Here is a 22,714-nt window from a genome sequence, read left to right as displayed (position 1 = left end):
CATGAAGAACCCGGAATCAGAAATGAAATTTAATATAATATAATATAATATAACATAATAAATATAATATACTAAATATAATCCTGTTTCCATTAAGTTTACAGTAAACAGTACTGTAGAAAATAAAGGACTAATTTCTAAATATCAGTTTTCTGCAGGTTCACTTTGGACAGATTTCACTGGCTAACAGGAAGTTCTGAACTTTCACAATAAAATTATTTACACTGCCAGAAACACAAAATAAAGCTCAAAGTTCATACATTAAATATGTAAATACACCTTATTACTCCTCAAAGTACAAACACGGTTCTGACCCGGTCAGAACCTGGAAACTAACCAGAACCGGTTCTGACCCGGTCAGATCCTCCTCCAGAACCTGAGCGGACGTTTCTGTTCGTGTTTCCAGAATGTTCTTTTTCATCTCAGCCGGTTCTGATCTGATGCTTTTGGACCAGAACCCGCCTTCTGATTCAGAACCAGAAGCATAAGTTCGGTTTGGACCGCTGTCCTCCTGCAGGGGGCGCTCTCTAACTCCCTCCCCCCCTCCCTCTGTGGCGCTGTGACGTCATGTGGAGCCCCGCCCCTCCCGCCGGGCGGGGCCGGTGCTGCAGTGAAGCATCTTCAGCATCATTTGGAACCAGAACCAGACTGCAGAACTCAGAGACATCCCGACACCGAGCCGCCGGAACCATAACTGCAGGTGGGTCACACTTCAAGCTGCGGTCCGACCCGGTTCGGACTGGGAGTTCTGGTCCGGACCAGCTGCTTGACTGATGAAAAACATTTGATCCAATCAGAGCCGTCCTCGTCACAGCGTCCCGGGAGCGCACACGGACAGGTGTTACTGCTGGTGGCGAGGTTCGGGAGGAGAACCCGGTTCTGGTTCCGGTTCTTAGGTCAGTGTGACTGAATCAGCAGCAGAGTTTGGTCCGGCCCGGTTCGGTTTGAGCAGAACACCCAGAGCTGCTGTGTTGAACTACTTCAGAACCAGTCGGAACCAGTTAAAGAACTCTGGTCCACTAAGCTCTACTGGGAGCAGAAGGTTCCGGTGTTACTGGTTCGGACCATGTGCCTGAACTGGACCTGATGGATCTGCTGGTCCGGCCAAATTAATTTGTTAATTTCCACTTTGCTCCCTGATCAGAACCGGAACCAGAACCAGGGAGGTAATCAGCTGATGGTAGAACAGGCTTTGTTCGGCTCATACCCGGGTCATCCAGTCCAGATCTTTGACCGGAACCACTGGGTCCAGTTCTGTGTCAGGGGCTGTTTCAGACAGCAGGGGGCGTCGCTGCTGGTTCTGACCCGGTTCTGTGTTTGGTTCTGGTTCTGCTCAGGATGTTCAGCAGCGTGTCGTGTCGGATCCAACACGAGCGGGACCGGGCCGGGGGACTGGGCTCGGCCCAGCAGGCGGTCCGGTACCAGAACCAGGACTTCTGGGCCCTGAGGGAGGAGTGCCTGCAGAACGGAACCGTCTTCCTGGACCCGCTCTTTCCGGCAGAACCTGGCTCGCTGGGCTTCAAGGAGCTGGGCCCGCTCAGCGCCAAGACCCGGGGCGTGCAGTGGCGCCGGCCTACGGTAAGAACCGGAACCGAAACCGGTCCGGGAATCGAGGGCGTGTCGGTGACGCAGCTCGTCTCTGATTGGTCGTTCAGGAGCTGTCGGCGGAGCCGCGGTTCATTGTGGGCGGAGCCACTAGGACCGACATCTGCCAGGGGGCGCTGGGTGAGTTACCATGGCAACCTGACCACATCTACACCTCATTCAGCCGGGCCTGGTTCTGAACTCGGTCCGGTTCTGGACCGGCCATGTGTTCAAAACCTAAACCAGGTCTGGAACCTTGCTGGTCCTGATCCTGTTTGGTTTCCTCTGCTGAGGCAGGACCAAGCCGGGTCAGAACCTGAAGCTGAAGGTCCTGAGTTCCCAGCATGCACTGGGGCAGCTGCTACCTGTATAACGGAAAGGTGCAGTCGCTGTGGGCGGGGCCAGTCGGTGTTTGTTAGAAAGCTGTCTGTGAGGCTGAGCTGCTTGTCAATGATGAGTCAGTCAGGAGGAAACTGAGCAGTGGCTGCAACCTGCTGCTACAGCTGCAGCTCTCTGAGGGGCGGGGCCTAAATGAGGGGCGGGGCCTCCAGTGTGTCCCCAGGAGTGTCATGCCCCCTCCTGGGGACCAGTTGACTCATGAGCCAACCGAAGCCCCGCCCTCCTGTTTGTGTGTGTGTGTGTATATATATGTGTGTGTGTGTGTGTGTATATATATGTGTGTGTGTGTGTGTATATATATATATATATATATATATATATACACACACACACACACACACACGACATATAAACTAAGGTTGCACACCAATCCGCTTTACTTTAATTTGTTTGTCTAGAAAGTGTGTCTAGGGAATGTGGATGCAAATTTGAATTCCAATCCAGACTGAAACGGTTAACTCTGAAAACCTCGGTCCGGCTGAAGTGAACTCTGATGCAGTTGGAAGGCAGTGAGAATGCCACTGGACTGGAGACCTCTCCAAAAGCAGGAAGTTAGCTACAGTGCAGGGCAACACTGACTCCGGTACTGACATCACCGATGGAGGTCCAGTGTCATTGGTAGAGTCCGGTGTCGCTGTTACCACTGACACCGGACTCGACAGCACAGCTCATGCTGAACCGGACACAGCGCTACAGACGCTGGGAGAAACGTCAAAGACAAGCAGCGCTAACGGCGCTATTGCTACTGGAAATGCTAACGGATCTGGATCACCGGTACTGAATGTGAAACCACCACCAGTAACAGCTGTTACCTAACTGGACTCAGAGCTACAGAACCGAACCGGATCACACAGTAACCAGAGGTGAGTCTCATTCATTGTTTCATGATGAACCTGAAGGCAGCAGCAGCTCCTACGGCCAACTCTTCCTCTTCCTCTGTTTGCTCCTCCTCTTCATCACCTCTTGTTATTTCCACGTTCTGGTCGGTTTCAACGCGCTCCGGTTCAAATCAAAAAGGCTTCATAACGTTACTCATCACTGTTTGGTCCAGGCAGTTGGACCATTACATGTCATTTACCCAGAATGCATTGCAGTGTGAAAAACATGGCGACATTCCTGTGAAAATATTTTATTAAAATTTATAAAAACTAAATAACCTACAGTATTATTACTGTATTGTCTTTACATCTGAGATAAATATTTCCCAAATAAGGTTATTTTTATAACTAGTCGAGGTTCCCTTTAAAGCGTCAGAATCCAGATCATGGAAATAAGTGAGGCCTTGGCGCCCCCTGCTGGTGAAGTGACGTGTGGAAGATGATCAAATCGGAGCCACATGTTGAGTATTTCCTGACGGCTTTTCCAGCCTTGCAGCGTTTGACAGATTCAGCTGCAGAGAAAAAGTCAAAGAGGAAAGAGCAGAGATGTTTGTTTTTCAGATGTGAAATCTCATTACTAAAATCAGGAGAATCAAACCTCAGGAAAAACATGTTGAACTCATTTAGTTATGAGAATGAGAACCAGGAAGAAGCACCTGTTGCACCTGATCTCTGGTCCAACAGCAGCGTTTAATTCGTTCCTGCCCAATAGTGGAGTCTTTCTCCAGCCTTTCCTTGTACTTCTGTTTTGCCGTTTTTATTTCATACTTAATGTCCCTTTTAAGCTAATTTCCTTCACAGAATGCCTTTCTCTTCTGGTTCAGCAGATTTTTGCTCTAAGAACATATTTTCGCAGTTTTCTTTGTTAGAATTAATCAGTCTTCATAAAAATCCCACAGCGACTAATAATATCAGTCAGCTCATCAACATCACTGCCTGATTCCTTAAATGACCCATAATTCCTGTGTCTTCTGTCTGTCAGCCGTTTCACAAATACAAGCAACTCAGTCACTTTAGGGCTGCATTAGCTCCACCTGCTGGATGATCCTGGTGACACACTGGCCAATACTCAGGGGCCCCTGAACCTCCATGGCCTCTGAACACAAACCCTTCATAAGAGAACAGACAGACTGTTGTGGTTAATAATTAATGTTTCCCAATAATCATAAATCATGCATCAGCTGTTTCCCAGCAGGAGCCACTTCCTGTTTACCTGCAGCTTGAGGCTGATGGATGGAGGGAGGATGGATGGATGATGGATGGATGGATGGATGATGGATGGATGAAGTGATGGATGGATGATGGATGGAGGGAGGGATGATGGATGGAGGGAGGGATGATGGATGGATGATGGATGGATGATGGATGGAGGGAGGGATGGAGGGAGGGACGATGGATGGAGGGAGGGATGATGGATGGATGATGGATGGATGATGGATGGAGGGAGGGTGGATGGATGATGGATGGAGGGAGGGATGATGGATGGATGATGGATGGATGATGGATGGAGGGAGGGATGATGGATGGAGGGAGGGATGATGGATGGATGATGGATGGATGATGATGGATGGATGATGGATGGAGGGAGGGATGATGGATGGAGGGAGGGATGATGGATGGATGATGGATGGATGGATGGATCTTCTTTTCTCAGAAACTAACAGGACAGACATGATGGTATCATAGCGACGGAGAGCTAAGTGCAACATAATGACTGAGTTGGTCAACGACTCGCTGCTGGAGGGAGAGAGATTTTATAAAAACACACAAACAACCAAATAGTGCAAAATTAGTGAAGTGTATTAAATATATTTACAACTAAATATACAGACAAGTACTTCAAATAGTCCATGAAATCCCAGAAATGTTTTTTCCTTCATCCAAGGCAACACCTCCTTGATGGAGGAGAGAGGGATGATGGGAAAGGATCCGGTTCAGTCCAGAGTCAGAATGAGGCTGCAGGCTTGAATTCCTGCAACCAGCCTGGAAGGAGCTGCAGGGTTTAGACGGTTCTCCTGAATCAGAACCAGGACCAGGACCTGGATCAGAACCAGTCCCCACTCTAAAACAGTGGTCCCCAACCTTTTTATTACCACAGACCGGTCAAGACTTGAAAATTTTGTTGCGGCCCAGGGGGGAGGTTAGGGTGAACCATCAGATCAGGCTTCTGCATGTTGGCGTTCCCGCTAAATCCTGAATATACCCAATTTGGGTTGTCTTGGCCTTTTCATCGCAGCCTGTGGGGTTTTCCCTTCCCTGACTGGGAACGAGAATACAACCTGCTGAATGTGACAGGTAGCCATCCTTAAATCTTGCCGTCTAAACCAGACTTAAGACTCACAGCTCTACTCATCTCCTCTCCACTGCCCAAACGCTCTGACTCTGGTCGCTATGGTAACGTTTACATGTCCCTTCAAAATAAGATACAGATGCGCCACAAAAACAAACATTTTACTTTCGTGAAAATTTTAACTCACGATAAAGACTAACGGAGCCCTTAGCTTGTTTCTCTGCAACCAGACGGTCCATCTGGGAGTGATGGAGACAATGACACCCGAAGTGTTGCTTATATCCACAGCCTGCTTGGTCTCTACGTGGTGAAGCAGTTTGAAGCTTCATTGCCTCATTAGCAGCCGGTCGCCATGTTACACAGAGCGGCTTGTAATGTTTGACTCACCTACCGGTCCGGGATAAATCCATCCTCCTGTCTCTTCTCTGGGCCTTTTCCCCTTTGCAAAGAAACTTTCCAAAGACATCTGATCTGTTTCTTACTCATTTTGCTGCTTGTGGCTCAGTGTTGGCGAGAGAATCCGGTTAAAGGATTTTCAAAATAAAAGATCCTCCAGACTCAAATAATACATAAAACAGAAATATTTAATCATTTCTTGCGCAGCCCGGTACCAATTGCTCCACGGACCGGGGGTCGGGGGCCACTGCTCTAAATGATCATCTGAAGGTCTTTTTGCACAAACCCGTCCAAGTTGCTGCCTGTAGAGAGAGGCAGCAATACGAGGGTTTGATCGCGGCTGACGGCGCCTCCTTCTCTCACCTTTTCTCTCCTTCTCTCACCTTTTCTCTCCTTTTCTCTCCTGGCCAAGTGAAGCGTCAGCTAACTGCTTTCGCTGTTCCCTCCAGGCGACTGCTGGCTGCTGGCTGCTATCGGATCTCTGACTCTCAACCAGCAGCTACTTCATCGGGTGGTTCCTCATGGCCAGGACTTCAGCCACCTGTATGCCGGCATCTTCCACTTCCAGGTGAGATTCTACCTGCCAGCAGGCCACGCCCCCTGACCTGCAGGAGGAAGGACTAGACCAGAGAGCTCCATTCCAGGCCTGTAGGGCTGGTGCACTGCAGGTTTGTCTCTGCTTCATCATCAGGTCATTAGCAGGTCACCGGCCCTGCAGGCCTGGATCCTTGGACTAGGCCGTCACAGAGGTTCAGTGCTGATTCTACAAATCTGAATTTATTAGACAGGATTGGATTCAGTCTGTCCGTCCTCCTCTCTGTCCTCAGTTCTGGCAGTTTGGCGAGTGGGTGGACGTGGTAATTGACGACCGGCTGCCAGTTAAAGATGGAGAGCTGCTGTTTGTCCATTCAGCTGAGGGAAGCGAGTTCTGGAGCGCCCTGCTGGAGAAGGCCTACGCCAAGTAAGAACTAGAACCATCCATACATTTGTCCATCCACCTGTTCATCCATCCAACCATCCATCCAACCATCCACCCCTGTTTGTGTTTTCTGAGGCTGAATGGCTCGTATGAGGCCTTGTCCGGCGGCAGCACCACTGAAGGTTTTGAGGACTTTACTGGAGGCGTGGCGGAGATGTATGAGCTGAAAAAAGCTCCCAGAGATCTCTACCGGATCATGGGCAAAGCTCTGGAGAGAGGATCTCTGCTGGGATGCTCCATAGATGTGAGTCCCTGCTGGACTTATTCCAGTCAGCCTCCAGTATATCCCGGACCCCAGAGTCCATTAGGCCTCCTTTAGAAACAAACTAAGTCTGAGTGAGTTGAAGGTGACTGATGGTGCTCTGTCCTCAGATCACCAGTGCCTTTGACATGGAGGCCATTACCTTCAAGAAGCTGGTGAAAGGCCACGCCTACTCAGTGACTGGTGTCAGACAGGTGAGCTCAGAGCTGCTCTCACTGTCATGGTTAGACAACCTGGTGCTACAGTCTGGATGCTGGACCAGAGCCAACTGATGCTTGTTGTCTCCTGGTTTCTCCTGCAGCTGGAGTACCGCGGGCGGCAGGAGCGTCTGATCCGGATCAGGAACCCCTGGGGTCAGGTGGAGTGGACCGGAGCCTGGAGCGACAGGTCAGTGCTCCACAGAAAGGGAGAACAAGAGGTTTGAGTTGGATCATCAATGGGAATCTTGATGTTTCAGCTCCTCAGAGTGGAACGCCATCGATTCTGCAGAAAAGGATGAGATGCTGTGTAAGATGGAGGATGGAGAGTTCTGGTAGGTTGGTACTGGGCACTCCAAGTCCTTTAACTCCAGAATGTCCCAACGGGTTGATGTTCTTCTGTGTCAGGATGTCCTTCCAGGAGTTTCTGCATCAGTTTTCACGTCTGGAGATTTGCAACCTGACTCCAGATGCACTGAGTCAGGATGCCACCAGCTTCTGGACCACCGTGACATACGAGGGCAGCTGGAGGAAAGGAAGCACAGCTGGAGGCTGCAGGAACCACCCCAGTGAGGATAAAGGGTCTAGAACCTTCAGCTGCACCACAGTCATAAACCTGTCTCTGATCAGACTTCATTTCCCATGATGCCTACCTGCAGACACCTTCTGGATCAACCCTCAGTACAAGATCACTCTTCTAGAGGAGGACGATGACCCTGAGGATGACGAGGCCGCCTGCAGCTTCCTGGTGGCTCTGATGCAGAAGGACCGCCACCAGTTCCGCCGCCACGGCCAGGACATGCACACCATCGGCTTCGCCATCTATGAGGTTAGAGCTGCTAGAGTATTGCAACATTTCTTCTACTGCCACAAAAACCACCACGTTCTCTGAGAACTGCATGAAAACTAACCACCTTGCCAGAAACGCTGCCCTAAAGCTGTTTCCCTCCTGATGGTCCAGTCGACCCAGTTCTACTGGAACCAGAGCTCCATCATCTGCTCCACCTCCAGCTGCTGTGGTTCTTTCTCTGCTCTGAGTCAAACCAACCTGTTCCCCTCCTGGCCCGTGGGGGCGCTGCACAGGCCAGGAGGGGAAACGACACAAAAACCTCTGAAGAAGACAGAGGTTTGTAGGTGGACCAGAGTTTGCGCTTTTCATCCACATCACAGTTCGATTATGCATTCAGATCTCCCCTAACAAACCGGATTTCCCAGGCAAACGATCTAGAGTTTGATTAAAGCGGGTCTGGTTGGAGAACCTTTTGTTTCCAATGGACTGTGAAGGAACTCTGGATCTAGGTCTGGTTTTCCCTCCAGCAGCCTGGAAAACTCTTGATCAAACCAACTTCAGGAGACTAAATGTCATAGGAAGTAGCAGTCAGAGTGAATCAACCTTCTTAGCAAATGCAGGAACAGTTGGACGTTACCCACAGGACAGGAAGTCCTCGGTGTTCGGTTGGCCATCACCTGGTGCCTTTGGTACTTTGGTGCTCCTTCAGCCTTTCGCTGGAACACAGCAGGAATGTCTGGTTCATTGTGTTTGCTGGTGATTGATTCGATCACTTACTGTAAGATCAGATTGAAGCAAACGTCAGAGTCGGTCCTGTAGGACCGCACTGAGGTCCGGTTACTCACTTTCATCATTACAGACAGTTCTGTTGACTCTGAGTGTTTCAGAATTTCTTCTTTCTGTCTCATTCGCAGATTCCCAAGGAGGTCAGTTCTTATAATTTATTTCATATGTACTGTTTTTGGGAACGACGTTGATGCTGTCCATCCGGTCATCTGGAAGTTCCGAGGTTCTGCAGGTGTCCACATGAAGAAGGACTTCTTCCTGCGCCGCTCCTCCTGCGCTCGCTCTGAAAGCTTCATCAACCTGCGGGAGGTGAGCTCCAGGTTCCGCCTCCCACCCGGAGAGTACCTGATCGTCCCGTCTACATTTGAACCCTCGAAGGAGGCAGACTTTGTCCTCAGGGTTTTCACTGAGAAACAGTCCGAGACCGAGTGAGTCTGAGAAAACCGGAGAAGGTCTGGTTCTGGTTTTCATTCTTCTCTGGTTGATGCTCATGTGAACCTCTGCAGGGACATGGACGATGTCTTGGTGGCAAACCTGGATGAGGAGGTGAGAGATGAGTAGTGACGACATAGTTCCTTTGAAAAAGTAACTTTAATTGGATTACTGATTACTCCTTGGAAAAGCAACTTAGATTACTGACTACTTGATTTGGAAAGTAACTAAGTTACATTAAAAGTAACTTTTGTAGTTACTTTGAGCAGCTGCTAACAGCAACGCTCTGCTACCTCTGAAAATTACTTTGAGGTTTGCCAAAACTTCATTGCAAGTTATTTTATAATGGTAGCATCAACTATGTGTCTCCACTTATAAGGTTGAACTGATTGTTTAATGGTCACAAAATCAGACTACTGGATGTGAAAAAGCAACGCGTTCGATTAGTCGTTACTGAAAAAAGTGGTCTGACGTCACTGGAGATGATGTTGCTGTTTTTTTTAAAGATATTCTGTTGGGCTGATGTTCCCTTTGGTGTTCATAGGAGGAAATCTCTGAGCATGACATTGACGACTCCTTTAGGTCTTTGTTTGCTCAGCTGTCTGGAGACGTGAGTTCAAATCCTCAGGCTCTTTTAGTGACTGCTCAGCTCTGAGCATGCTCAGAAACCTGCTCACTATTTGCTTTCTGTCCTCAGGACATGGAGATCTCAGTGCGGGAGCTCAGAACCGTCCTCAACAGGGTCGTCTCCAAACGTGAGTCTTTTTGAAAAATGCATGTGTAGGGCGGGTTATCCATGTTTCTGCAGCCAATCAGGTTCCACATAACAGAATCTACCAGGTGTACACTGGGTGGAGATGTTGTGGGTCTGCAGGGTAGATCCAGAACATCACAGTCTGAAGGTTTCAGGTTCCACTTCCTGAAGATGCTTCTTGTTTCTTGTGTCTTGTTGCAGACAGAGACCTGCAGACGGATGGATTCAGCATGGAGTCCTGCCGGGCCATGGTCAGCCTTATGGACGTATCCTCCCTCTGAATGACAGGGTCAGTTCTGACCCGGCCTGAACGAGGTTCTGGCCGGGTCAGAACACATTACCGGGTCTGGATCAGGTAGACCTTAACTGGAGCTCAGAAAGACGGCAGCGCTCGGCTCGGTCTGCTGGAGTTTCAGATTCTTTGGAACAAGATTAGGAAGTGGCTGGTGAGTCAGTGGAGTAGTCAGGCTGGTTCTGACCCAAACGGGTCAGGGTTAAGGACCTGTTGGGTCCAGTTTAGATTTTCAGGAGATAATGTTGTGTTCCAGGGGATCTTCAGAGACTTTGATCTGGATAAGTCCGGCTGCATGAACTCTTATGAGATGCGTCTGGCGCTGGACAACGGCGGTGAGTTTTATGTTCCCAGAAGAAGTTTGGGTTGGACCGAGCTTGGTTCTCCAGACCTGACCCGGGATGTGCTCCATCTGCAGGGTTCAAACTGAACAACAAGCTGTACCAGATGTTGATCGCTCGATACGCCGACAATGAGATCATCGACTTCGACAACTTCACCTGCTGCCTGGTCAAACTGGAGACCATGTTCAGTAAGTCCACACCCTGATCCATGAGCCGGTTCTGTTCATGTGGTTCTGAACTGACCTGTTGGAGTCTGTTGGTCAGGAATCTTCCAGGGTCTGGACAGAGACGGGACTGGAACTGTGGAGATGAACCTCATGGAGGTACCAAACCTTGTTCTGTCCTTTTACTTTACAACTTGGTTCTGGCCCTCTGGACTTGGTCCAGTTAGCCGACGTCATGTCCTGTTTTCTGACTGATGATTCCAAACCACTCTGGTCATTCCCATCTTGGATGAAGGTACTGAATAGGCGTTTCCACCTGATTGGATGATATTAACTTGACTTTTTCCTTCTGTTACTGTTATTATTAACCTAAATATTGCTAGCAAAAATATCGCTAGCAAAAATATCGCTAGCATAAATATTGCTAGCAAAAATACCGCTAGCATAAATATTGCTAGCTTAAATATTGCTAGCAAAAATATCGCTAGCATAAATATTGATAGCTTAAATATTGCTAGCATAAATATTGCTAGCATAAATATCGCTAGCATAAATATCACTAGCATAAATATTGCTAGCTTTAATATCACTAGCATAAATATTGCTAGCTTTAATATCGCTAGCATAAATATTGCTAGCATAAATATTGCTAGCTTAAATATTGCTAGCATAAATATTGCTAGCATAAATATTGCTAGCTTTAATATCGCTAGCATAAATATTGCTAGCTTACTTCTCCAGCATGACTTTCATTTATTCATCTAGTTTCACCAGCTCACTGTTAACTTATTAAGCAGTGAGATACACAAAATCCTTTTTGTTGCTGGAATAATGTGAAACTTACATAAGTAATTGAAAAAAATAAAAATATAGTTAAAAATAATGTTACTTAGCATTACAGTCTTGAAGATGGTACGAACTTATTTTCTTCTTAAATTTTTTAAAGCGGTCACCGCCGATGAGTGAACGAACTGAAGCGAATCACTTCACTGGATGATTCATTCTCAGCTGGGAGGAGGTCGGCGTCCTGCTAGGCAGGTCTTCCAGGTTCTGGTCACGGCGGAAAAGGATCGGGTTCTGAATAATGCAGTACGCAGATTGTGCTGGAGAAGGCGCTGTTCTGTCAAAATGAACTGTGTGATCTGATGAACGGATCATTCTAATGAACTGATTCTAGATATCCAGTGAGACTCCAATGAACTGACGTTTCCATGACAACAGATAGGAAATGTAGCCACCAGGGGGCGCCTGACCATAGCCTGACATTCACTGTTTCTCTGTTGCTTCTCCACAGTGGCTCTTTGTGACCATGTGTGGCTGAAACCCAGAGCGCCCCCAAGAGGACGGATGACAGCAAAACACCCAGACTGAGAAGATGCTGCTGCTCCACTGAGCTACAAAATGTCCACAATACTACAGTTACTACCATAATCATCATAATAATATAATAATAATTACAGGATAGGACAGCAAGGCTACAGTGTTGAGCCTCAGTCTGATTTTAAGTGTATTTTTATTATATTAATTTGTATTTACCTGTTAATTATCATAACCTTCACTAACATGCATGAATCCACCAAGCTCAGTTTAACCTGAGAGGACTCACCTGGTCAGGTGAGACGGCTCGTCCATCAGCAGTCTCTCATTGGATACTCAGAACTGGTTCTGGTTCTGGTGTTCAGTTGCAGTCAGAAGTCATTCACTATGATCAGCTGCTTTCATTTCAGAGGTTATTTAACAAACGTCATAAATGGTTCATCTAAGAAAGTTTCATCCTCAAATTGAGAACACAGATTCATTCTTTCATTCATTCATTCATTCATTTCTACTGACCTGCAGCTGGGCTCCACCGGGTCGTCTAATCCAGAACCGACCAACAGTCCTGCTGCTCCTGAGCTCTACCTCCGTCCTGCTGTACCAGTTTGACCTGATAGAGGGCGCTGTAGCTCCTCGGTATTTATGCCTGAACCCACAGCTTTAATAAAGTGAAGCAGATCAGCTGACTGTGTGTGACTATCTATATTCTTTAACCTCCTGGATCAGAACCTAAAGCCCGGTTCCCTCCAGGTTCATCAAATGCTTTTTATCCCGAATTATTCCAGATCCAGACAATAAACTGGGTCAGAACCAGGTCACTACAGGTCCAAACCCAGTCCACTGGTTCTGGTGAAAATCATTAGGAACTGGTCGATGGGTTAGCTCACCAGCCACCCGAGTTACAGAACTCCCCAGATTAGACCTGCTAACCGTCGTTCTCATTTTCACAACATGCTCTTAAAGTTTGCCCAGGTTAGGATTTTGTGTTTTGGTTTACAAATCGCAGAGGAGATATTTTTATCTTCTTTGTTTTGCTAAACCACCAGTAGTTACACCTATCAGAGGACACAGAATGTCCACCAGGGACTGTTTGCTCATTTAAGGGTTGGGTGAAGGGTTAGGATGAGGGGCTCACACGGTGTTCAGCAGTAGCAGAAAACAGATGCAAATATCAAATCAAAGAGAATAAAATCAACTTCAATCCAACACCTCTCATCCTAACCTGTCACTGAGCGCCAGGGCTTAAAAAAAATCCTGAGCCTGAAACTTATAGTGGTGATAGAAATGAACTATGCCGTTGCTATGGCCACAGTTTAATAAAAAGTGTCTGTGAATAATGCAAACAATTTCTTCTAACAATACGATTAGCTAAACACTCAAACTTAAATAAGACTTCAGTTCATTTCAACTCAAAACAAAATATCAAATGTCTGTGTGCTAAAGGTTTTAGCCTTACAGGCAAAAATCCCTCAACATTAAATAAAAGTCCTTTCAGTCGATGTTTATGCAAGTAACTTAGAACATGCAGCATTACCAACCAAATTAGTTTCTGAACCGTTTGGGCCAGCGCCCCCCAGCCCTTATCCAGCCCCCCCCCCCCCCACCCCCCACCAAAGAATCTGCAGGCTACTTTGCACTGACTATTATTTATCATTAATATTACTGTCACTATTGTAGATGTTTTGATTTTTATGCTTGTTTCTGTATTTATCATCAAAAATAATTTCCCAGAGAACAAAAAGCCATGAGAATAGAAATTATTTTCACAGACGTCTAAGAAAAATGCAATAAATGTTCAACTTAAAATCTGTAGGCCAACAGCAGCCAGTCAGAGTGGAAAAATATTCTTGTTCTTTTCCATTTTCTAGTTGTTAAATATTCCAGAAAATGATAAAAGATGAACAACATGCCAGTTTAAACTTTGATCTATTTGCAAACCGACTGAGCTCTGCAGCATTAAAACATGGATAGAACTGTAACTACATTAATCATAGATCTTCTTCTCTTCTGGTGGTGCAGCTCTGTGCTGCCTTCAGGAGAATGGGACATCAGAGTATCAGCCATAAAACTTCACCCACATGGCATTTAGTGTGCAAACCAGAGCTTTCAGTGGAAAACTAAAGTTCCTTTTAATGCCATAGAAATATGAGACAGAAACATGGATTATATCTTCATATAGACCTGTCTATTGATTATAGATTAATAGTTTTACTGGACAGAAATTACAAAGAACAAATCTGGTTCTTCATCAAATCCTAATGAGTCAAACTGAAAGTGTCATGGAGTCATCAGCCTCATGACATTAACATTGACATGAAAAATAATAGTGAAGAAATAAATGTATCAAATCTAAGTAAAAACATGAATAAGTGATAAATTCTTTACTGTTATGGTCTGTAAGATATATTTATTCTCAGTACTAGATGTGGTCTCAACAAACCCATGGCACTTCAACTATATTATTTAACCTTTTATCTGGAAATAGTGTCTGTTTATTCTTGCCATACAGTCTCTGTATTAATTATTGCTCTAAAGGTCTTGCCATACCAGTTTATTCCTCTGTATTTACTTTAGTTTCTTAGTTTATTCTTGCATTTTGTTCTTCATTCATTTCCATTTAGTTTCCTTTCATTATTATTATCCTCTCCTGGTTTATTGCTATGTCCACTTTAGTTTATTTCCTGGGTAACACTTTATTTGACGGGTATTGAATAAGACCGTCATGACACCCACATAAACATGACATAACACCTGAACATCAATAAGTCTTCATGACTATTTATGACTGTTGTCATAAAGTGTCGTTCGGTAAATTATGACACTTTTAATACAAAGATGACATTATTCACAATGTCTTCATTATGACAACTTGTCATTAACTTCGCCAAAAATGTCTTCGTTGTGACAACCAAGAAATCATGATCTGACATAATTTGTTTTAATAAAAGTATTACTTTAAAAATTTGCTTTATGTAGTAATATTATATAGCTCTGCCATGATAATTTTCTTGATTGAATTGATCCTAAAGTTTTACAGCAAGATGTCTACAAAGCACTTATGAACTTAGCATTTGAAACATTATTTAAGGATGTTTTAACCCTTGTCCGTGCGAGGACTGAGGCAAACGTAGAGAACTGTGGCAAATGATAAAGTTTTACGTGTGTGGGGTCGGTTGGTATGGACCCCATTTCTAAACACAATTAAGTAGTGCAATACACCATCTCCACCAGTGAGAGGCAGCAGTGCACGAACAGGCGTGCAGTTTGTTGGTGAAGAAGAAATCTTCCATATTGTGGGGCAAACCTAACACAAGTTATTATGGAAAGCCATTTGCGCCAAAATTGAATAAATAAATAAATGGGTTAAATAAATAAAAAATGAGTAAAATAAATCAAAAAATGAAGTAAATGAGTGAAATAAATAAAAAATTTGTTAAATAAATAGTTTAGCTTTTTCATTAAACCAATTTTTAATTTATTTATTTTTCATATTATCAATTTCCCAATTTCTCTTTTTCATTTATCTATTTGTCATTTATTCCTTTATCCATTTACCCATTTTTCATTAATCTATTTTTCATTTGTCCATTTTTCATTTATCCCTTTATCTATTTACCCATTTTTCATTAATCTATTTTTTAATTTAACCGTTTTTCCATTTCCTATTTCCATTAACCCGATTTGCTATTTCCCACTTTCATTAATCAATTTCTCATATATCCCTTTTCTTACTTACCCATTTTCTTTTATCTATTTTTCATTTACCCATTTTTCATTAATCTCTTTATCTATTTACCCATTTTTCATTAATCTATCTTTTAATTTAACCATTTTTCCATTTCCTTTTTCCATTAACCCGATTTTCCTATTTCCCACTTTCATTAATCAATTTCTCATATATCCCTTTTTTTATTTACCCATTTTCTTTTATCTATTTTTCATTTACCCATTTTTCATTAATCTCTTTATCTATTTACCCATTTTTCATTAATCTATCTTTTAATTTAACCATTTTTCCATTTCCTTTTTCCATTAACCCGATTTTCCTATTTCCCACTTTCATTAATCAATTTCTCATATATCCCTTTTTTTATTTACCCATTTTCTTTTATCTATTTTTCATTTACCCATTTTTCATTAATCTCTTTATCTATTTACCCATTTTTCATTAATCTATCTTTTAATTTAACCATTTTTCCATTTCCTTTTTCCATTAACCCGATTTTCTATTTCCCACTTTCATTAATCAATTTCTCATATATCCCTTCTTTATGTACCCATTTTTCTTTAACCTATTTTTCATTTAACTTTTGTTTGAAAAACTTTTAATTTTCCCATTTTCCAATTTCCCTTATTCATTTAGTATTTCCTTATTTTCTTATTTATCACATTCTATTTTCCCCGCTAAACTTAGGGGGAAAAAATAAATGCAAATGAGGAGTGGCACGTCATCAGGCTACAACTTCCCCAATTGGTTGGTTAGCGTCACACCTACTTTGCTTTCAAGAAAGATGGCGACCTACTAACGGGTTATCAATAAACATAAGCTCATCAACTTCATTAGAAAATAGTGTTATTCCTCCTGACTTTATTTTTGGTGTGGCCGCTCAGACAGAACGTGTTTCAGCTGGCGGCTCTGATGGACTCAGAGCTTCACCGTCGGGGTTTTTTATAGTTTGGACGAAGCGGCCGCTGAAGTTGGCTTACGATTGAAGGTTCAGGACGCCTTCGTAGCTACCAGCTGCGATTCAACTATAAGGAGCAGACTTGACTGTACATCGTAAGTGAACTGCAATATCCAGTGGCAGCTCTACGGAGCATCGAGCTGAAAGAATGACGGTGCCAAGCCTTGGAGATCTGCATCGGAGGCCATCTTTCAGACATGCACCGCTGCTGTCCGTCCAGGATCCTCCGGTTGCCCAGACGGTAAGCTAACGCTGATGTTTTCCAACTACAGTCATATTTGTAACCAAACTTGAGGCCAACAGGTGTACTTTTGATCGCCACCAGGTCAAAAGTACAGCTTGTTTTTGCAGCACATTCATTAATGTTTCCATCGTGTATGTTTTCAGATGTTAAGCTGCCACAGCAGACCATCCTGCAGACCTCTGGTCTCTGTTTCCAGTGGGCTCACAGCTTCAGGGTGACCAGAGACCTTCACCTTTCTGGAGCAGGAACACCCGGCCAAATGCACTGGTGACACATTTAATTCAAAAAATGTGGCTGTTCTTATAGCATTGATATGCAAGAACCATCTACTGTTTTTAATAATAAAAATATATATATTATGAAATCTGTGTTCCTTCTCATCTGTGTAGTTCTAATTTAATCAAATCTCATGTTTTCACATCCCAGAGACAATAAGATGGATAGTTTGTTTGTGGCTTTAACCCATTCATTCCAAATTTTTCCCAAACATGTAAATATGAAAATCCGATGTCATTGATAGCCCTTTGAACTAATCAGGGAAATAATTTTAAAAATTGTGGAAAAGTATGTAAAAAAGTGTGTTTTATGTTCGGTCACAATTGTGACCGGTGGGATAATATGGTGTTCTAATACTAAGATGAGCTAAAAGTGCTTTTTCCAAATAGACATGATCATAATATGTGAACATTGTTTCTTTAGTAGAATATATCTTGCCACAGCATTACTTTAGTGCAACATTTGCTCTGTAAAGTACAAATTTGACTATCAATATATTCTAAACCAAGGTAAATTTGAGTGCTTGAGTGTTTATGCATAATTATATTGAACTTCAGTCAGCTGTAGTGTCATCACAGTAACATAGATCATAAAGATAACATCTACAGTAGAGGCTTTCATTTATATTTCTGAAAATTATGAACATTTGTCACACTGTCATAAAGTAAAACTCAATAGACTTAGTCCAGGGGTCTCCGTCTCCAGGATTTAGGGCCTGTGTCATGCATCTTTTCCATCCGCCTCTGCTTCAGCACACCTGAATCAGGTGATAAGCAGGACTCTGGAGAACTGGACTGCATACTGAAAGGGTGATCCATTTAATTCAGGTGTGTTGGACCAGGAACACACCTGAAAGTTGCAGGATACCGGACCCCAAGGCCTGGAATCAAAGGAGAGTAGTATGGCTCCTTCTCACCATTTGGTGACTTTGGTTTTCTTCAATTTTAGGTTATTTCATCTCTTTCTTACTTTCCATGTTCTTTCTTGAAGCACTCAGTGTGCAATAAAACCTTGAATTTCTCCAAGGCATGGGTGGTGCAAAAGCAACAACTGGAACAACATCTCTGGAAACGACTCTTGCATTGACTGACCAGAAAGTGTCTTGGTTACATCTCGTCATAACTTGAAGAGAAGTGTCCATTTGAGATCTATTTCCATGACCTGCTGGCCTTATACCAAACCTTTGCATAAGATAATAAGCCATGATGAGCAAATCAGTTGTTCCTCCTACGACACATTTGTAAAATAATATCTGAAAGGTAAATGGCCTGTACTTGTGTAGTTCTTTATCAAGTCCAAATGACCTGAAAATGTTTTCACCACATTTAGTCATTCACCCATTCACACACACATTCACACACCGACAGCAGTAAGCTACTATATTGTAGCTACAGCTTGCCTGCCACAGTTTGACAGAAGTAAGGCAGTCATACACCGGCTCCTCCACCAGGGTCCTCTGAATACCACCGGCTGGCATGGTGGCTGAATTGTCCTCTTGATCAAGGTCACAACTACTGACACAAACAAAGTGGGGGTTCCAGCAGGCAACCCACCAGGTACAAGATAAACTCCAACCTCCTAGGCTACCGGCACCGTTTCAGGTGTGCTTTTGGTATGAACCATGTTGAGAACGAGAATCTCAATCGATGAATCATAATTTGTATTGACACATGGAGCATAAAATCAGCCAAGAAAAGCATTCAGACTTTACTTATTTTATTAACTTTCAGCGCTGAAAGGAGACGCTTTACCATTACATCCGAGAAGAGTTTCTAAAAAAGTCTGTGCAGCGTCTGAGGAGAAGGAGGAGGGCAGCTGATTATATGGACTGAAGACACTGCCTGAAATCACACCATGTCTCTGTGGCCTGATAAGTTTCTGTTTCTCGTGAGAAATGGACCTTAGTGTCTAACAGAATCAAAAATGTAACTCTTTACTATGGGCCCTTTGTCTAACAGCGTGTGACTCTTTCTCGGCCTTGGTAAAGCATCTCAACAACCACCATCACTTCTTGGACCTGACCATGACATTGAACCTTGAGGGGGTTTGGTCATAAAGGTCTACACCTCATGTGCTCATTGATCTAGTTGACATCAGTCTCTATATAATTCTTCATCTTTGTTTCCATTAGGAAAATATTGTTGTTTTTCTAGTGGTTCAGCAGTTTCTCATCTTGTGTTGGAACCTCATTTGGATCCTCTTTAAAGGGTACATCAAAGAGACAGCTGTCCCTTCGTCATAAACTTTTGCAGGTGGTAACAGAGTACCACATGCCTGATGAAGGGTCAGATTATCCTCTTTTCCCATGAACTGATCATATGCATTCAAAATCAGGCATGGAAAATGGCCCATCTTCCTTCCATGTTTAAGCCATCACTATCAAAATCAGTAAGGGTTCCATTTTTCTCACAACTACATTGTTGTATGCTTTGTCTGGCTATAACAAAGTCCAACAAATCAAGAACCAAACTCAAAATTAATCTTAAAAAGGAAGAAGTTAGGAATTGGAAGAATATGGTATGTATTTAAATAAGTGGACCTATTGGTCAAACGTATTCTCCCACCTGTCACTATTATGACCGTCAACATGTTTACACATCCTGCTCACACACCTAACAAATTTTTATAAATGCAAAGGTGAATATCATAACTAGACACTTTAAAGATGATGTGCACCAAAAATCTTTGTTGTATGTTTATTTAAACATACATTGCTATCCTCTTCTTTGGGAGGTTTGTGGCACTCTTTTTCTCGCCGAGGTGCAACCAAGATTTAATCAGCTCTAGTCATGTGATAATTTAGTCTAAACATGTGATACTGCATAAGTATTATCTAAACACTAAACTTTGAATGTTTGCTGAATATTAACTGAAAATTTAATCAGCAAGCTTTTTAGAGTCCTTGAAAGTGAAAAAAAAATTCATTTTTCCTCTGATGTTTGGGTGAACTCTTCTCTGCGGAGGTCGGCCATCTCTCTGGTTCTTCCTGAAGGAGATCCATCAGGAGTTCTGGTGCTGCTCACAGTGCAGACGGTTCTCCTCCCTGTTTGCCGTTGTCCCTCTCTCAGCCAGAATCTCCAGTCATTTTTCTTGATCCTTGAATAAACATAACAGAATATGTTCTGGGTGTTATTTATGATTCGTTTGTTAATTAAAACAACGTTTAATATAAAAATAAGATTAATTTATTTCCTTAACAATTCCTTCTCCTGTTCCCTCAGAAGGAAAGAGTTTAGGACTCACTAATTACATTTACTCAAATATAGTTGAGTAACTTTTTGAAACTCAAATGAAGTTTTAGGAGTACCGTTACTATGCTGAACTTTTTACTTTTACTCAGGTCATTTTATTATGAAGCATCACTATTCTTATTTAAACAAATTTTTTATTTTGTCTTTAAAAAACTAAAAATTCCGCTGAACTTTATATTTTGAGCCCTCTAATTGTGTAATTTTTTAAGATATGAAATAATTGATAACTTGATCAGTTACTCAGTACTTGTATACTTTTTACCAAATGCTTCTTTACTCATGTGTAATTTCTTATTCAGCTACTTTTTACTTAAACATGTAAGTAAGAGATAAACATGAGTAAAAACATGTTTGGAGTACAAATTATGGAACAGTAACCAAATGTTGAGGCACATATGTTGAACAAAAACAGGGAAACTAAGGTGGCCAAGTTATACATCCACAAAGAACTACTGAAATGAATAGTCATAATTACTTTATATGAATACGACATGTATGCATGTGGGCCACACTTGGCACATTTCAGGGATGTAACCAATAGGGACAGATTTTAGCAGGAGTTCAGCTTTTATCCATTCTGCATTCTGTACCCTCACTAAGGTCACTGTATTCAGGTAGTCTGTTTACAAATATCAGCGTTAATTTACCCCCACATTTTTTAAATTAAATGTGTCACCAGTGCATTTGGCCGGGTGTTCCTGCTCCAGAAAGGTGAAGGTCTCTGGTCACCCTGAAGCTGTGAGCCCACTGGAAACAGAGACCAGAGGCCTGCAGGATGGTCTGCTGTGACAGCTTAACATCTGAAAACATACACGATAGAAACATTAATGAATGTGCTGCAAAAACAAGCTGTACTTTTGACCTGGTGGCGGTCAAAAGTACACCTGTTGGCCTCAAGTTTGGTTACAAATATGACTATAGTTGGAAAACATCAGCGTTAGCTTACCGTCTGGGCAACCGGAGGATCCTGGACGGACAGCAGCGGTGCATGTCTGAAAGATGGCCTCCGATGCAGATCTCCAAGGCTTGGCACCGTCATTCTTTCAGCTCGATGCTCCGTAGAGCTGCCACTGGATATTGCAGTTCACTTACGATGTACAGTCAAGTCTGCTCCTTATAGTTGAATCGCAGCTGGTAGCTACGAAGGCGTCCTGAACCTTCAATCGTAAGCCAACTTCAGCGGCCGCTTCGTCCAAACTATAAAAACCCCCGACGGTGAAGCTCTGAGTCCATCAGAGCCGCCAGCTGAAACACGTTCTGTCTGAGCGGCAACACCAAAAATAAAGTCAGGAGTAATAACACTATTTTCTAATAAAGTTGATGAGCTTATGCTTATTGATAACCCGTTAGTAGGTCGCCATCTTTCTTGAAAGCAAAGTAGGTGTGACGCTAACCAACCAATTGGGGAAGTTGTAGCCTGATGACGTGCCACTCCTCATTTGCATTTATTTTTTCCCCCTAAGTTTAGCGGGGAAAATAGAATGTGATAAATAAGAAAATAAGGAAATACTAAATGAATAAGGGAAATTGGAAAATGGGAAAATTAAAAGTTTTTCAAACAAAAGTTAAATGAAAAATAGGTTAAAGAAAAATGGGTACATAAAGAAGGGATATATGAGAAATTGATTAATGAAAGTGGGAAATAGAAAATCGGGTTAATGGAAAAAGGAAATGGAAAAATGGTTAAATTAAAAGATAGATTAATGAAAAATGGGTAAATAGATAAAGAGATTAATGAAAAATGGGTAAATGAAAAATAGATAAAAGAAAATGGGTAAATAAAAAAAGGGATATATGAGAAATTGATTAATGAAAGTGGGAAATAGGAAAATCGGGTTAATGGAAAAAGGAAATGGAAAAATGGTTAAATTAAAAGATAGATTAATGAAAAATGGGTAAATAGATAAAGAGATTAATGAAAAATGGGTAAATGAAAAATAGATAAAAGAAAATGGGTAAATAAAAAAAGGGATATATGAGAAATTGATTAATGAAAGTGGGAAATAGGAAAATCGGGTTAATGGAAAAAGGAAATGGAAAAATGGTTAAATTAAAAGATAGATTAATGAAAAATGGGTAAATAGATAAAGAGATTAATGAAAAATGGGTAAATGAAAAATAGATAAAAGAAAATGGGTAAGTAAGAAAAGGGATATATGAGAAATTGATTAATGAAAGTGGGAAATAGCAAATCGGGTTAATGGAAATAGGAAATGGAAAAACGGTTAAATTAAAAAATAGATTAATGAAAAATGGGTAAATAGATAAAGGGATAAATGAAAAATGGACAAATGAAAAATAGATTAATGAAAAATGGGTAAATGGATAAAGGGATAAATGACAAATAGATAAATGAAAAAGAGAAATTGGGAAATTGATAATATGAAAAATAAA

The 22,714-nt window shown here is 42.7% G+C and overlaps 1 protein-coding gene and 2 long non-coding RNA genes across 3 annotated transcripts; 2 read left to right on the top strand and 1 right to left on the bottom strand.

Moving 5' to 3' along the window:
• Positions 1–107: 107 nt before the first annotated feature.
• Positions 108–12,547, top strand: LOC106931775 (calpain-1 catalytic subunit-like). Its single transcript, XM_015010110.2, has 22 exons — positions 108–700; positions 1,338–1,578; positions 1,656–1,725; positions 5,997–6,115; positions 6,375–6,508; positions 6,602–6,770; positions 6,899–6,982; positions 7,090–7,175; positions 7,246–7,320; positions 7,394–7,554; positions 7,645–7,814; positions 8,690–8,701; positions 8,778–8,989; positions 9,068–9,107; positions 9,538–9,603; positions 9,691–9,748; positions 9,949–10,013; positions 10,125–10,193; positions 10,296–10,374; positions 10,458–10,571; positions 10,648–10,706; positions 11,842–12,547. The coding sequence occupies exons 2-22, from the start codon at positions 1,339–1,341 to the stop codon at positions 11,866–11,868; spliced, it is 2,109 nt and encodes a 702-aa protein (XP_014865596.2). The 5' UTR covers positions 108–700; position 1,338; the 3' UTR covers positions 11,869–12,547.
• A 3,073-nt stretch (positions 12,548–15,620) lies between these two features.
• LOC148161254 (uncharacterized) lies at positions 15,621–17,157 on the top strand. Its single transcript, XR_015763740.1, has 2 exons — positions 15,621–16,790; positions 16,937–17,157. It is a non-coding gene; the product is annotated as an uncharacterized LOC148161254 (long non-coding RNA).
• Positions 17,158–18,768: 1,611 nt separating this feature from the next.
• On the bottom strand, positions 18,769–22,429 carry LOC148161253 (uncharacterized). The gene is made up of 3 exons (XR_015763735.1): positions 21,267–22,429; positions 20,997–21,120; positions 18,769–20,165 (listed from the first exon to the last, which is right to left on the bottom strand). It is a non-coding gene; the product is annotated as an uncharacterized LOC148161253 (long non-coding RNA).
• Between the last annotated feature and the right edge of the window lie 285 nt (positions 22,430–22,714).

This window comes from Poecilia mexicana, unplaced genomic scaffold (genome assembly GCF_051168715.1).
Source record: "Poecilia mexicana isolate PSO_F unplaced genomic scaffold, ASM5116871v1 scaffold_1, whole genome shotgun sequence".
Classification (NCBI taxonomy): domain Eukaryota; kingdom Metazoa; phylum Chordata; class Actinopteri; order Cyprinodontiformes; family Poeciliidae; genus Poecilia; species Poecilia mexicana.
The sequence above is the reverse complement of the archived record's forward strand: the minus strand, read 5'-3'. Positions and strand labels throughout refer to the sequence as shown.

Excerpts from the sequence above, each read along its gene's own strand:
- LOC106931775 (XM_015010110.2), top strand. The coding sequence starts at position 1,339 with ATGTTCAGCAGCGTGTCGTGTCGGATCCAACACGAGCGGGACCGGGCC. Across the intron at positions 6,509-6,601 it reads CTGGAGAAGGCCTACGCCAA|GCTGAATGGCTCGTATGAGG; the intron begins GTAAGAACTAGA and ends GTGTTTTCTGAG. Across the intron at positions 7,555-7,644 it reads AGGCTGCAGGAACCACCCCA|ACACCTTCTGGATCAACCCT; the intron begins GTGAGGATAAAG and ends GCCTACCTGCAG.